Source organism: Protopterus annectens, chromosome 4.part1, assembly GCF_019279795.1.
Source record: "Protopterus annectens isolate FY-2018-M chromosome 4.part1, PAN1.0, whole genome shotgun sequence".
NCBI lineage: Eukaryota > Metazoa > Chordata > Ceratodontiformes > Protopteridae > Protopterus > Protopterus annectens.
The window spans coordinates 34,817,281-34,833,824 of NC_056734.1; the positions used below are offsets into that span (position 1 = coordinate 34,817,281).

At 36.7% G+C, this 16,544-nt stretch overlaps 1 protein-coding gene across 1 annotated transcript in view; it reads left to right on the forward strand.

Annotated features, from left to right (window-relative positions):
• Positions 1-16,544, forward strand: part of LOC122800743 (maltase-glucoamylase, intestinal-like) — a 1,506,799-nt gene that overhangs the window by 478,540 nt on the left and 1,011,715 nt on the right. The window contains exon 17 of the mRNA XM_044069982.1: positions 13,640-13,756. Coding sequence (XP_043925917.1) covers positions 13,640-13,756 — 117 coding nt within the window. The remainder of the gene's footprint in view (positions 1-13,639; positions 13,757-16,544) is intronic.

Genomic DNA, 16,544 nt, shown 5'->3' on the forward strand with positions numbered 1-16,544 from the left:
CTACAGTGGGGAAAAGGGCATAGTTGTGGCAGCATCTAGACTACAGTAAGGTAAGTGAAATGTATATGCCCTTTTCCCCATTGTAGTGCAATCCTGGAGTTATTATATTTAGTAAGTGAGTGTGTGGGGGGCACAGCCCCCCCATATTGTGGGTGTGGGGGCATAGTCTCCCACTATGGGTGGTGTAGCCCCCCACCTAGTCTGGTTTTAGATGATCCAGCTTACAATTTAGTATGTTGAAATTCAGTATTATGGGTTTCAGTCTTATGGGTTTAAGCCAAGTGACTTTTCAGTCTTTTGAAAATTCAGTCTTATGGTCTCAGTCAAATGAGTCTCAGTCAAATGAGGTTTCTATCATATGATAGGGATCCACACGCACACACACACACACACACACACACACACACACACACACACACACACACACACACACACACATATATATAAATATTTATAAACATTATACAAGTTATTTTTAAAGTAAAACACTTTTCATTTAATCACAAAATATATTAAAAAATAAACTGATACACATTTAATCTGTAGCACACTCACATGACTCACATTATATCTAAAACTTCACATACATTCATACATTTTTTTTTTGTTTTTACAGATGGCCAGGCCCTTCTGCACTACCCATGTGGGGGGGTTCAACCCACACCCCCTTTAATTAAATATGCTAACTCCATAGTTGCTTAACTGTTGACAAAAGGGAAAACTCCTCACATAGTGAATCACTGCTGGTGCAATATTGCACAAAAACCTAGAATTCTAGAGACAGACATATAACATCACAGCAATGAATTTGTATTGTCATTCTTGTGATCCAAAACCACACCAGTAGTAATTTTTTTATAGCTTGAAACACTTTTTTATCATTGTGTTACACATAGGCATACCATGAATATTTGAAAATTACAAAAAGTAAGGTCAAATAATTAAAAATAAAAGCGTACAAATACAAAACAATGAGCACACCATTCATGAAAAAACAAAGTACTAAAAATGACAAAAGAAAGCATTGTTACAAAGACAAAAAAATTCTAAATTTAAACACCAAAACCTTGGTTTTTACAGGGGAAACCAGTCTCTTGCATTCCCTCATGTGAAGGGCAGGTTTGCACACTGCTACATTCTCACCCCACGTAAAATGGAGAATTCGGCTTGAAATGTGAATGACTGCTGCCACACAATAAGATCAATGATTCCGCAACACAAATGTGCATATAGCAATCCTGACAAAAAGGGTGGGGTCTCTTACCACAATATACTGACTAAGCACCATCACACACACACAGCATCTTCATACAAACCCTGATTCAGCATTGTGACTCTTCACACTTATAAGCACTCAACAATCTTATATGTAATCACTCATTTATGAATGTTACAAAACCATTCAACATATTTTTTATTCAAATTAATGCACTACCACCACACACAACACATAAACACACACACACACACACACACACACACACACACACACACACACACACACACACACACACACACACACACACACACACATATATATATATATTGATCCATCTAGCTATCTATCTATCTATATAGAGAGACAAAACAATACATAGTAAGTCCCCCTGCACCTCCTACAACCCCTGCTAATTACACATATAGATATATAGCTGCATATATAGCTCCTTATTCTAAATATGTCTTCTGATATTCAGGAATTCCTTAACCAGTGGTATATTTTTAGAGCTATCACATCTTTTATAATCCCATTTAAATTGTTTGAATTATGTGTTATGTACTACTGAGGTCTAATTAATTGAGATTTAAGCATGCACATTGTCACTATTAATATAATTGCATAAATTCTCTTTTTCGTTCTTAGTGTTAAAGATGTGTGCTTGCCAAATTTAGGCACTATCAGTATTATGATCTGCAGTATAGATGTTGTTGGCATTAAATTCTCTGTATTGCAAATAATGTCAGTGGAAAGCAGTTAAGAACATGAAAAAAATCATTACTCAGCTTTCAATTAATCTTAGAGTTGAACTAACACCTACATTTTGAGCATAAAAAAATTAGAACCATAAGCTGTGGCTGTGAGGAATGCTAGAATTTCAAAATAATACCTTGAGCGAACATATTCAAACAGAGCAGTGTGATAACATTTGTTGATCACATCAAGACAAACCTTTCTAACAGCAAAATGCATTTATATTTTTCATTTCTAATACAAGTGTGTGTGTGTGTGTTTGCGTGCGTGCGATTTTTTATGCCTTGGGGAATGGGCACTGTGCGTATTACCACCCCAATTCGAGGAATAACATTCTCCAGTAGACATCATAAACTCCACCAGTAGAACAAGCTTGGAACCACAAAAAAAACAACAAATCACTTCCAAAACACAGAATTCTTTAATGGTTAAGCACTTTCATTCATAAGAACTTCATCAGAACCATATTAAAGACACACCCATTTATACCCCTTGTTAAATTCATCTTTCAGGCCTCTACTTGATGGTTCTAGGAGCAAAGCTTATTTTATAGCCCAGTGGATTGATGAACAAAAGTGGCTTGATGAAATATCAACATGTATGCAAAGATTTGTGTCATTTTGTAAATTTGATTAATGATATGCCATATGCTGCAACAGGGGTATTTGTGACAACTGATGTGCATGACTTGTTTTCTGTTATTCCTCAGTGCACAGCTGCACTGTGGTTTGAGTAGCAGTTGTTCAGTACAAATTTGTTAAGTAATACCACTATCAATGCCTGTGTTACATTGATGGAAACAGTGTTAAAAAATAATTTCATTTATTTTGAGGGACAAACTTATAGGCAGGTAACTGAGGTGGCAATGGGTGCTGCATGCACCCCTAGTTTTGCCAATTATGTTGTGATTAAATGGGAAAATTATTACATTTTTCCAGTCACTATGCAGAGTGCTGGTGACTTTATATTAGATTTTTGGACAACATCTTCATTTTTTGGATTGATACTGTTGAAAAGTTGAAAGAATTTTTAGGGTATATTAACAATACAGTTGATTTTTTTTAATTTTCTTTCAATTATGACACAGACAGAATTTCCTTTTTAGATGTGGAGATTGGGAAGGATACATTAAATAAATGTTTTTATTCCACAGTTTTCCGTAAACCAACCTTTTCTAGCACATACTTACACTACTCTAGTTGGCATCCAAAACACCAGAAGAAAGCAGTAGCTAAAGGCCAGTTAGTACGTATGGCTAGGATGGTGTCTACTTTGGATGGGTTTCATATAGAATACAAGAAAGTTGTGGATATGTTTTTAAAAAGAGGGTATCCCCAAACTTTTTTGGATGACATTTTAAATGAGGTGGTAAATAAAAGGATTAATGGAGTGTACAGTCTTATATTGGGACTACCTACAGAAAATATTAATAGATACACTTTACAGCAAGAAGGTAGTAACATACATAATTATAAAAATAGTTTTATTATAACATTTACTGTGGATAGTTATTATATGACATGGTCGACAGGCCACGATGCTTTGCCAGATATGGCCTGCACCTGTCGCCCCTGGGATTTTGGATACTCGTTAAGGCTCTTGCCGCCCCTATAGTGCCTTTTTTAGGCAAGGTTCAAATGACAAATTCACCATTGTAACAGGAACAGGCAAGCAAAAACTGAGGGTAATGCTACTCAATGCTAGAAGTCTAAATCTCAAAATGCACTCACTCAAGGCACTCCTTAAAATGGAGAACATCTATATCTGTTCAGTGAGTGAGACCTGGTTCAAGGCTCCAGGGAGCACCCCTGCACTATCAGGCTATAACTGATACCACACTTTTGTGCCATGTAACCTGGACTGTTACACCAAAGGCAGAGGTGTGTCCATATTCATTAAGGATATCCACACCTCCAGACTAGTTGCTCAGCATAATGCATCCAAGGTTATCCAAGTGCAACTAAGTCTGTGCAAAACTACAATCCAAATTGTAGCTTGCTACAGAACCCCCACCATGCTCCAAGATTCCCACTCCTCTTTTCTTGATGTACTGGAAAATATTAGGGTTCAACCAAACACCCTAATAATGGGCTATTTCAACTACCCCTCCATTAACTGGGAAAACTACTCTTGTACCAACTCCTTCACTCAACGCTTTCTGGAATTCATAAACTCCAATGCCCTTAGATCAACTTATCCACACCCCCACCAGGGGCAACCGTATCCTAGACCTAGTCATTACCAACATGAGTAACTGGTGTTCCACACCTGAAGTCAACTCCTTGTTGGTCCGATCCAACCTTAAGGTAATCACCCTTGATATCCACATCCCGCCCCCACCCCCCATTAAGGAAACTACAGTAAACAAGTTCTCCAAAGCCAACTTCATGCTTCTTAAAACAGAAGTGGCGAACTTCATGACACCCATGCGGATGGACATAACAGTTACGACTGCTGAATCCTACACAAATGCACTCTATAAGCACTTACACGAGTGCATGGATCGTGCTATCCCAAACAGAACCAAGACGCTAGCCTCCAAAAAAGGAAGCTAATCTGGTGGTCCTCTGCCATAAACAAACTGTACAACAGAAGGAAGAAATTGTTGCAAAAGAGAGCAAAATCCCATGAGTGGAGGAGCTCCTTGGTCAGCCTCAGTAAGAAACTGGGATCCCTTATAAGATCCTTCAAAGCTAGCTATGAAAACAAAATCACCACTGAGTCTAAGGACAACCATAAAACATTCTATAGCTATGTCAAGAATCGCAATGGCAACACTTAGATCTGCTCTGAGTTACAGCACAACGGCATGAAAATTACAGAACCAACTGATATTGCCAACATCCTGGCAAATAGGTTCAGTGCTAACTTTACCCCCCCCCCCTCACCCCCTAAAGGGCCCATATCTATACAGGAAGAATGCAGAGTCCCTGCAATCACAACTATGCAGGTAAAAGCTGCACTCTCTAAAGTCAAAAACACAGCATCCATGGGGGCAAACCAATTCAAACCACAAACTGCAAACTGGTAAAAACAGAGTAAGAACCACACTGAATCTAAATATAAAAGTTAGCGCTTCCGTTTACTGAAATTAGCAAACTTCATCAGACAAATCAAGAAAATATAAACAACCTTAAATAAGCTTTCAAGTCATGACATCATTTCTTAATTGAATAAACCAAGCGTCGATTTAAAGTGCTAAAGACCTTATATAATGCAGTACAAGTATATACAATCTAAATTAAAAATAATTATTCAACCATAAAGTTGGAAAAATGTTTAAACAATAGGACACTAAAAGCATTGGTGATAAATATATTATACAAATATGTAAAAACATATACAAATATAAATGTATTTTTATCTTTATCTGATCAGAGCCCTCAATTTAAGAATGCTTTTGATGGAAACAGAATCATTCAAGCCCGGGGGGGGGGGTGGCATTCAGTTTCAGTTGCCAAATGAGTTCCTTTTCATCTAACTTCCAATCTATTGGCCGTCAAAAGTTTTTTCAATGGCAAGAAACCTAAACTCATGCTTAGGACACAAATTAATGTGTCTGGCCAAGGCATTATTCAAGTTCATTTTCTCAATTGCATACATATGTTCATAAATTTTATTTTTGAGGGGTCTTTCTGTTCTGCCCACATAAAAAGCAGGGCATTTCATATAAGAACTCAAATAAACAACCCCTCTTGTATTACAATTGAATTTGCCTTTGATATAATATTTTTTGCCACTGATGACAAAAAAGTTAACAACATTGATATATTTGCACCAACGGCCAAGCCTCACATTTAAACATGCCACAATATGGTAAGTGGTATTTTATGGTTCCATTTTCAAGAAACGCTTTCAAATTCCTACCTTTCCTAAATACCACAAAGGGGGAATCGCCCATACTATTTCTAATCGAATTATCATCCAAAAGAAAAAAATCTCAGAAATAATTGATCTAAGTAAAGGGGCATCAACAGAAAAAGTGGTAATAAAACTCAATTTAGCTATATCGGCATCAGAAGAAGCATACAATTGGTTAGAGTCAGGTACTATACTATACTGTTAGAACCTGTTGTTTGTTCATGACTCTTGTTTCCCAAATGGTCAATATTAATATTCAAATGGACATCCACTAATTCAATAGTGTTATAGCCATCACTACAGGCCAACAATGGTTTAAAAAAAACATTCGATCTTTTAAAATGGACCTCACCAATAAGATCATCTACTAGTTTACTGGGGTATTCCTGATTAATAAATATTTCCCTCAATAGGTTGCATTCATCCATAAAATCACATTCCAAAGAAACCATCCTTGCAGCCCGAACAAGTAGGCCCTTAACAACCCCTCTCTTCTGGGAGAATGGATGGCAACTGGAATAATGAAGAAATGCATTCGAATAAGCTGGCTTTCTATAAATCCTCGAAGTATACTTACTCAAAGAACGATCTTTAATCAGTTCAACGTCAAGAAAAGAAATTCTATCAGTTTTGAATTCCCAAGTAAATTCCAAAAATTTAGAATTTGGTGATGTGTTCAACAAATAAATTAGCTGAAAGTTTATCACCCTTCCAAAGGATAAAAACAGCATACAAATAACGGGTGTACCATGCGGTCCTCCCCTGAAAAAACATAATCCTTAAAAAGGAATTGTTTCTCCCAACAGGCCATCACAGTGTTGGCAAAAGTGGCCCCACAGGGAGAACCCATGGCAACACCCGTTTTCTGTAGATAATAGTCTTTATTAAACAAAAAGTAGTTGTTATTAAGCATGAGCTCCAACAAGTAAATCACTAAATCAATACAGGAGCCATCAACACGTTGTTCAAGCAAAAATTATCTTATCCATTCACAACTGGTGTCCTGAGGAATAACCATGTATAAATCACGGACATCAATTGTGAGAAAATTAAGGTCCTCAGAAAAAGGAAAGTTATTAATTGCCCCTAAAAAGGTCCACGAATCTTTACAGATCTGGGTTTCATTTCTCAAAGCCTCCTTAAGTTTAGTGTCCACAAATTTTGCACATCCATATGAAATGGATTGTCTCCCATCAATAATGGGGCGAAAAGGGGGTTTGTCCAAATTGTTATGGATTTTAGGTAACCCAAACATCATGGGGGTGAGAGGATGGGAGATGGAAAGAAAATTAAATAAATCCACATCAATACATCCATCAATGAACAAATCATTAATAAAGCCCTTAATTCGTTGGTATGCTCCATTAATCTCATTAAGAGAAACTTTGACATAGCCCTCATTTGCCAAAAGTGCGCACATACTGTTGTTATAATCCTCATTATTCATGAAAATCAACCCACCCCCCTTATCAGGTTTAATAACACATATGTCAGCGAAATTCAGATCTTTCAATGCGTCCCTCTCTGAATGAGACAGGTTAAAAAGTTCTAATTCATGCAACACTTTGTTATTCAAAACTGTCCTAAAATCATTCTCACAAATTTTTTCAAATAGAAGGATGTAATGCAGGATTAAAGACACTAGCAGTTCTAAAGTCTTTAGTGAGACTAGAATTATTACCAAAAAGAACATTCAAATTCAATTGCCTGGTAAAAGTCTTAAGGTCAAAAAGAGTTCTAGCCAGGTCCCCTCTAACAGAGGGGACAAATGTTAAACCTTTAGCAAGGACATCAATGAGTAAAGGGGCAGGTACAAATGTGGAATACTTATACATTTTAAACTCATGAGTAATGTTCAATAAAATTTGAACAGTTTTTAAATGAGTACTAACAGGGCCTGAAACACTTACAGAACCAGGAGTAATACCTATCTCCTCCTCCTTTTCTGAGCTTTTGTCTTCCAAAATTGCTGTTGTTGTGGCCAGTTTTGTTGCCCACCAGTATTTACTTTCTTGCCTCCCTGAAAACCCTGAGATGGACCTGTACCATCAGTGTTAATATTACCATTGTTGTTCACACCATTACTAGTGTGTCTATTGGCAAGCCTCTCATTTCTTCTTACAGGGGACACCTCAATGGGCATAACACCACTCATTAAACTCCCATTGTTATCAACATTATTGAGATTCCCACAAGAATCAAGTAAACTACCATTCAATCCTGTATTAATATTCATATTAGTGTTAGAAGGAGGTGAGGGATATGCTAAACCTTTCCCATAGGCTAAATGATCCCTGTTAAGTTTCTTAATTTTATTGTCCTTAATTTTAGACAGTGTATTCTCAATACTTGAAAAAATGTGTAAAAAGTCATATTTGTAACACAAAAAAATCTTTATCTGAGCGAATGCTCAAATCCAATTCAGCCAGTTCAATTTTCAAGATGTCCATCTGGACACAATAGTCTTTGATAAGTAAGCCCATAAAGTCAACCCCTTGTCGATCAAAAAGGCTTAACAGTTCTGTATGGAATGGTGAATTGGGAATCAGACCAGTAGGGAAGCAACATTGTCTAAGCCCCTTTGGGACTTGTTGCCTCTTAATGCATTCATTTAAATATTGCACCTCAATTTGTAACTTCTTAAATCAGAAAAGTTTAATATCAAAAGTTTTTAAGTTATTAACTAGATTATTTTCTGCAGTAACAGTGTTCTTTGAGTTATCGGCTTATGAAGCCACATTAATAAAACAAATTGGGTCCTTAAACCATTCGTTAAGGTTAGGAATGGCGAAGGAAGTACTTACTGCACCACCAGTATTGTCATTGGCTTGGATATGTCTATTCGACGTATTTTCAATAGAAGGTGAAGTCCAATATCCAGAACAGGGCAAAGAAGATGAAGAGGTCCCAGGAGACAAGTTACCTCGATCCTGTGATCCAAAGGCATTAGCTTGCATCCTAGGGATGGTCGAATTCACCAAAATGTTCTGACCATAAGTACCGGAACTTCAGGTACCACGAGGCAAGGTGATCACAACTTGACTAGCAAGAGTATCCACTCGTTGCGAAAGCATTTCAATCAATGCAGTCAGTTTTCCTATAGCGCCTGAGTCAGTATTTCAAAAGGAATCATCTGTATTGAATAAAACTTGAGACCCAAGTGCAGTCGTTTCCTCCATGAACTCCACAAACGAACAAACCAATTCAAACCACAAACTGCAAACTGTTAAAAACAGAGTAAGAACCACACTGAATCCAACGATAAAAGTTAGCACTTTTGTTTACTGAAATTAGCAAACTCCATCAGATAAATCAAGAAAATACAAACAACCTTAAATAAGCTTTCAAGTCATGACATCATTTCTTAATTGAATAAACCAAGCCTCGATTTAAAGTGCTAAAGACCTTACATAATGCAGTACAAGTATATACAATCTAAATTAAAAATAATTATTCAACCATAAAGTTGGAAAAATGTTTAAACAATAGGTCACAAAAAGCATCAGTGATAAATATATTATACAAATATGTAAAAACATATACAAATATAAATGTAAATGTCTGCCTTGGCCAGACACATTAATTCTTGTCCTAAGCATGAGTTTAGGTTTCTTGCCACTGAAAAAACTTTTGACAACATTAGGGGTGGGCCAATAGATTGGAAGTTAGATGAAAAGGAACTCATTTGGCAACTGAAACTGAATGCCCTGCACCCCCCCTCGGGCTTGAATGATTCTGTTTCCATCAAAAGCATTTTTAAATTGAGGGCTCTGATCAGATAAAGATAAAAATACATTCATATTTTTATATGTTTTTACATATTTGTATAATATATTTATCACTGATGCTTTTATTGTCCTATTGTTTAAACATTTTTCCAACTTTATGGTTGAATAATTATTTTTACTTTAGATTGTATATACTTGTACTGCATTATATAAGGTCTTTAGCACTTTAAATCGACGCTTGGTTTATTCAATTAAGAAATGATGTCATGACTTGAAAGCTTATTTAAGGTTGTTTGTATTTTCTTGATTTGTCTGATGAAGTTTGCTAATTTCAGTAAATGAAAGCACTAACTGTTATCTTTGGATTCAGTGTGATTCTTACTCTGTGTTTACCAGTTTACAGCATCCATGGGACCGGACAACATCCCAGGCTGCATTTTACATGAACTTCAAAATGAACTGGCTCCCCACCTAAGCACCATGTTCAGTCATAGCCTCACATCAGGCTTTGTGCCCACTGATCTGCATACAGCAACAGTTATCCCACTCCACAAAGGGGGAGCCACCACTGATCCCAGGAACTATCGCCCTTTTAGCCTGACAAGCCTGGTCTGCAAGGCAATGGAACGTATCATCATGGAACTCATAAATAAAGACATTTGTAACCTCCAAACTCTCGATCCCACCCAGTTCGGCTTTGTGAAAGGCAGATCATGCCTCCTGAACCTGATCGACATTTTTGAGGCAGCCACCAAAGCCATAGATGAGGATAAGGTGGTTCACACAGCCTATCTTGACCTTGCCAAGGCTTTCAACACCATCCCCCATTCTGGAATTATAGCTAAACTCACTAAACTAGGTATAAATCCCTACGTCACAAGATGGGTTGCCAACTGGCTCACTGACAGAACCCACACTGTAAAAGTTGCACACATCAAATCTGACCTCAAACCAGTGACAAGTGGAGTACAACAGGGTTCAGTCCTGGGACCTCTCCTGTTTGGTGTCTACTTCTCTGAAGTACAGGCGAACACAGAAGGCCCCTGGCTAACAAAGTTCACAAATGACTGCAAACTAGGAACCATAGTCAAGTCCCCAAATGATGTGGAAATCCTACAGAAGGGCCTCTCTGAGACAGATGCCTGGTGTCAGAGCCATGGCCTCAAGCTCAATGCCGAAAAGTGCATTGTCATCCCCTTTGGTAAAAACTCTGTACCCATGAACTACTACATAGACCAAATGTGTGATAAGAGACCTTGGGACCCAGGTGGACAGTAGTCTGTCCTTTGATAGTCACATCGCCACAGTAGTCAGGAAGTCCTTCTACATGGCACACCTCATCATAAAAGGGTTATCATCTAGGAAAAAAGAGGTCATTGTTCCCCTCTACTTGACACTCATTAGACCCATTATAGAGTACAATGCCCCTTTTGGAATGTACCTCACAAGACATCTGCAGCAGCTGGAAAGGCCACAGAAGTACCTCACAAAGAGGATTACTGACCTCAGACAGATGCCCTACACTGACCATCTCAAAAAGCTCCAGCTTTACTCTGTAGCATATTGCCTACTCTGAGGAGATATCTGCCTAACATATAAAGCTATGTCAAACCCAGACCTGTTGGACATGCTACACCTAAAGAAATCCCAGTCCCTCTGAGCTACATGGTCTAGGGACCTAGAACTTGTCACCACAATAAACAGGACATGCTGGAGGGATATATTCCTGTCCCAGAGACTTCCCATACTCTGAAACAGGCTACCCATCTATGTCAAGCAAAGTTCTTCATTAGCACTCTTCAAGAAAAATCTTGATGAGTGGATGGGAAATAGGAAATATACCCTGGGGATCACTTCTCTGTCACTGCTCGACAGTGACACAGGAAAACAAATTTCTTCGGTGGCATAAGCAAGGGAACCTTGTTGTGTAGGCTTACATAGGCCCTCGGTCCAATAGCCTAGTACCTACCTATGAACATATATGAAGTGTTATGCAAAAACTGGGACATTGTTTTTACTGAGTTTATTGAGAAACTAGGTGTTAAACCAGGTATGGTACACAAAAAAGGAAATTCCATAAAAAAGTATTATAGAAAAAATACATGTTGAAATGGCTAGTGGTATTGTTCTATTTGCCAATATGCTAACTCTAGTGATTCATTCACTATCAATGGCCATACTTATTATATTAAATGTCGGTTCACTTGCAACAATGTTGGTATAGTTTATTTAGCTCAGTGTAATTTCTGCACAGCATTTTATGTAGGTAAAAGTAAGAGACATTTTAAAAGACGTGTGTATGAGCACATTTTAGACATAAGAAATCAAAGAAGTACAAATGCTTTGTATAAACATGTTGAACGTCATACACAACATATCTTTAACTTTATGATTTTAGAAAAAATTAAAATGGATGGACAGTGGTGTTTTATAGAAGAGCATTTGTAAAGGAATGAATTAAAATAGTAGTTGATTTTAAATGCTTGTAACTACCCTGGTTTGAATGATTTTTGCTCTATCAATTCTCTTTTGAAACTGAAGTTTTATGGTATGTAATGGGTTAATGTATTAAGTTGTTTTATTTAAAATGTGTTGGTGAAATTGTAACATGATTTTTAACAAGGAGTATAAATGGTTGTGTTTTTAACTTTAATTTGGTTCTGATGAAGTTCTTATGAATGAAAGTGCTTAACCATTAAAGAATTCTCTGTTTTGGAAGTGGTTTGTTGTTTTTTTTTTTTTTTTTTTTTTTTTTTTTTGTGGTTCTAACATTATCCAGTAGGCTGTTAATGTGCAAGTAATGCCTGCTGAAAAATGAATCCACTGCTTCACGGCGGAATATTAAGCTGCCATGAAGCTCAGAGCATTTAATGCTAAATGACTGCCATTTATGTGTGTGTGTGTGTGTGTGTGTGTGTGTGTGTGTGTGTGTGTGTGTGTGTGTGTGTGTGTGTGTGGTCATTAAATACTTACCATACTTACCAAAATTATATTTTGGATGTAAAATACTTTGTCTAGCAATGATTGCATTACTATTACAAAGTTAAAGATTAGGCAAATCAACTATTTTACATAAAAAAAATTCAAAGAATATATGTATATATATATATATATATATATATATATATATATATATATATATATATGTATATATATATATATATATATATATATATATATATATGTATGTATATATATATATATATATATATATGTATATATATATATATATATATATATATATAGATAGATACAGAGAGAGAGAGAGTAGTTAAAAAGGACAAGAAAAACAAACAAATACAAAACAAATTAACAATTCATTCCCTAAGTGCAATAATGCCAACAGGATGTATAATATTGTATAAATAATGCTCTTTCAGGAGTGCAGAGGCCCTCCTCATGAGGTGTTGAACATAAGAAGACCCCTGGGCATGCATTATTTATGCAATAACACACACCCTTGTCAAGCATTATTGCTTTCTTATCAGTGACCTCAGATTTAAATGTTAACTTCATTGTGATACACTGTGGTAGACGGTAGACTTCTTTGGCATACAGAAAAGCTGTCTCTGAAGTGTGTTAACACTGTTATTAATGACCTGCATCAAATGTAATGTATTATGTAGCCAATGACTGCTGAACTGAAAATTATTATTTCAACACTGTTACCTTGCCATTGCATCTGAAATAACTGATTGGTTATTTCCTCTATATGTTCTGCACTAGTACTTTGTAGTTTGGACACGGTCTATGAATCTTAGCCTATGATTTGAATTTGATAGCATGTATTTGGTAGACAACATGTTCTTCAGAACATAATTTAATATTTTGTAGCTAGAGTAGCTGTTATAAGTTTTCAGAGCAGCGTAATTAAATAAGCATATAGTTTTATGAAATGAAACTGACTTTTGCAGAGATAAAGATTGGAAATCATTATATTACTTGCCTGACTTATTTTGAGTCAGCAGGTATATAGCCAAATTAACAACATCAGTTTAAAAAGCAGCTTTGTTTAATGCAGATAATTTAATTAGGAAATTTATGAAGAATATTTATTTTATGCTTTCTCTTCCTATAGATTGGTGCAGATATTTGTGGATTCTTTGATAACTGCACAGAAGAACTTTGCAGGAGATGGATGCAGGTTGGCGCATTTTACCCATTTGCCAGGAATCATAATGCTGAGGGTTATGAAGTAAGTACATAGACAAACAAAATGCTTGGACTGTTTAGTGAAACCAGTGATTTCAACATTTTGATTACCCAGACATACCATGGTGGGTATTAACTAAGCACATTATTCACAATAGCACCTTGCAGTATTTGACTTCATAAATGCAATTGCAAGTAACAGAAAAGGTGCTCAGAAATAATGTCATTACAGAAGGGGGATGTTAAAAATAAAGGTAGTACTAGGTATTCATCCCAACAAGTCTACTATTGGTCAAGGTGCCAAAGTTTTACAATGAAACTATTAGATATTAATTCTGTAAGTAGGTTATAGAATGCTCAACATGGATCTATTTCCATTCAAGACACAGAATGAGCTTTAGATGAATTGTTTTTGTTACTAGTAATTCAGACAGAAGCCAGTTTCATTACAGTAGCTTGTGACACTGATTGTGATGTAGGAGAACATGGTCTGATCTGGATGCCCAGCACGTGAGGAAATCCTTAAGAAGGGTAATACTCATTGCTGATGATCATTTCTCCCAACTATGTAGACAGCTAAAGTTGTTCAAAACACAAGTTCCACTGATGAGTTGGTGCTCACCTTGTCAAAGATGACATTCTAGATACCTCATCACTGAGACCATGCAGATTAATATACAGTAAACTCTCAGTTAACTGGCACGCATGGGGGTTGGTAGATGCTGGATAACTGTAGTTTCCAGTTGCTTGACAGTTACTATTAAAAATAGGCCTGATAAATACTATACCCCATACTATTTGTTTGTTTTGACGTGTTCTCAGGTTGGGGAGAGAGGGAATTTATTCCTATGTTCCTTTATAAAACTCTAAAACTCTATAAACATAAAGTATGTTTCTGTGTCGGGGGGGGGGGGGTGCAAAACATGAAAATTGTATTGTATTTCTTTGATTTTTTTTTTGTTTTTTTGCTGGTTCCTTGAGAGTGCCAGTTGCTTGAGTTCCGATTATCTGAGAGTTTGCTGTAGTAAGGCTTCGTATACCGAAACAATACCTGCCATAACTCTCAATTGTCAAGATTTTTGCATAATGTGCAAACTTTTGCTTCACATTTTTCTTTTGTTGTCTATTCCTCATAACATTTGTGGTTTTCTGCCAAATCATTGTGAACTGAAGTCACTAATTAATGACAGATGTTTGTGTTTAAGACTTTATATCCATCAGAAAAGGTATGCTAACATTATTTCTGTTATTCTAGCAACTTTCTAAGTTTATAAGAGCAATATTTAAAATGTGAATATTTTGGGCCTTTTTCCCTCATTATTATTGGATTTTTAGATTTCTTGACTTAAGAACATAAGAGATATGATACCTATCCTGCAGAGACATCACCAGAAAATTTCTGTGCAATTAGCTCAGACTTCCTCTAGCAGTGTTGACCAGTACAAAAGATGCCATAAAATAATTATAATGAGCTGGTATCACAAGAAGAACATTTGAAGCAAACACAGTAAACTGAGCAGAATGAATACAGTATTCAGGAGATGCAACATACACTTTTCAAGGCATGATAGAATGAAACTTCCAAACCATTTGCAGGCAGACAGGAAGCAGAGCATTTGTGATAAATGCTTATAGAAATTAATGGGAGTGCATGGAAATGGGAAATACTAAAGTTTAAAATGCAAAAGAAGAGAGACTAACAAATGATTTGCTGTGATAGTCAGCCACACAGCAGAACAGAATCTCCTCCAAATTGAAACCTCTTGGCATGCCTCTACCTCTGCCTGAGGTTGAACTTCAGTAATAATTAGCAAATTAAAACCAAAAGGCAAAAATATGCAATGACTAACCACCAGGGTTATTGATGGAGGAAGATGAGTACTTCAGTGTTGAATACAGTGTCAGAATTATCCACATGGAAACAATGGACAAGTCATCCACTGACAATGCATTTCCATAAGGCTTCACATTAAGAAAGAGTCTAATGGACTCAGCAACATAACACTTGCAGACTTACCTGAAAGACAGGTGTATTCTGATTAAACACTAGATGACACTGACACACAGCTCTTGTTGCTAACCAGATAAAACAAAAAATAAAGAAAAAAAGAAAGAAAGTAATCATATAAGATAAAAACTGACACTGTGCTGGTGGCTAGGGCGTATCTTATGTCCTCGTCATTGTGCAGACAGCTTTACACTTTCTACGGTCCAGTTCCTTTGGTTTTGAAGATTAATGCTCTAGCTACAGTCCAGCTTACCTGTGTTAAAGGCAACTTTTGGAGGTGGTACATGTGAAAGAGAAATGACAAGGCATTGCCTGCATGTCTCTTCTGGGATGTGGACAAGGAGTCATGCTATGGGCGGATTGTTAATCTATTGATTACCAGTGGTTATACTAGGGTATTTCTATGAACGAATGCTGCATTAGATACTTGAGCAATAGAAGTGCACTCCACCATTTATTTGGGGATATGAACCTTACACCTCTGTTGCATCTCTATCCAGATTGTATCCAGTTAGCATCTCAAAAGAAAGTAAAGCTTAATGGAAAAACCTCAGTGGGCCACAGTATCACATCACTGCCTTCTTTGCTGCACTTAGATGACCATAGCACTATAATGAGCCTAATGGCCATCATGTTTAACCATTATAAGATGCAAGTCTCACCCTGGTAAAGGACATGCATGATCTTCCCCAAGATGTGCTGGACTAGGGAGACAGAAGTAGCTTTGGAGGAAGCTGGAGATTTGAATGCAGCAGTAGCTGTACAAAAACAACATAATCTATGCAATTTGTATGTTGCACATTCTTTTGTGACACAGAGCAAC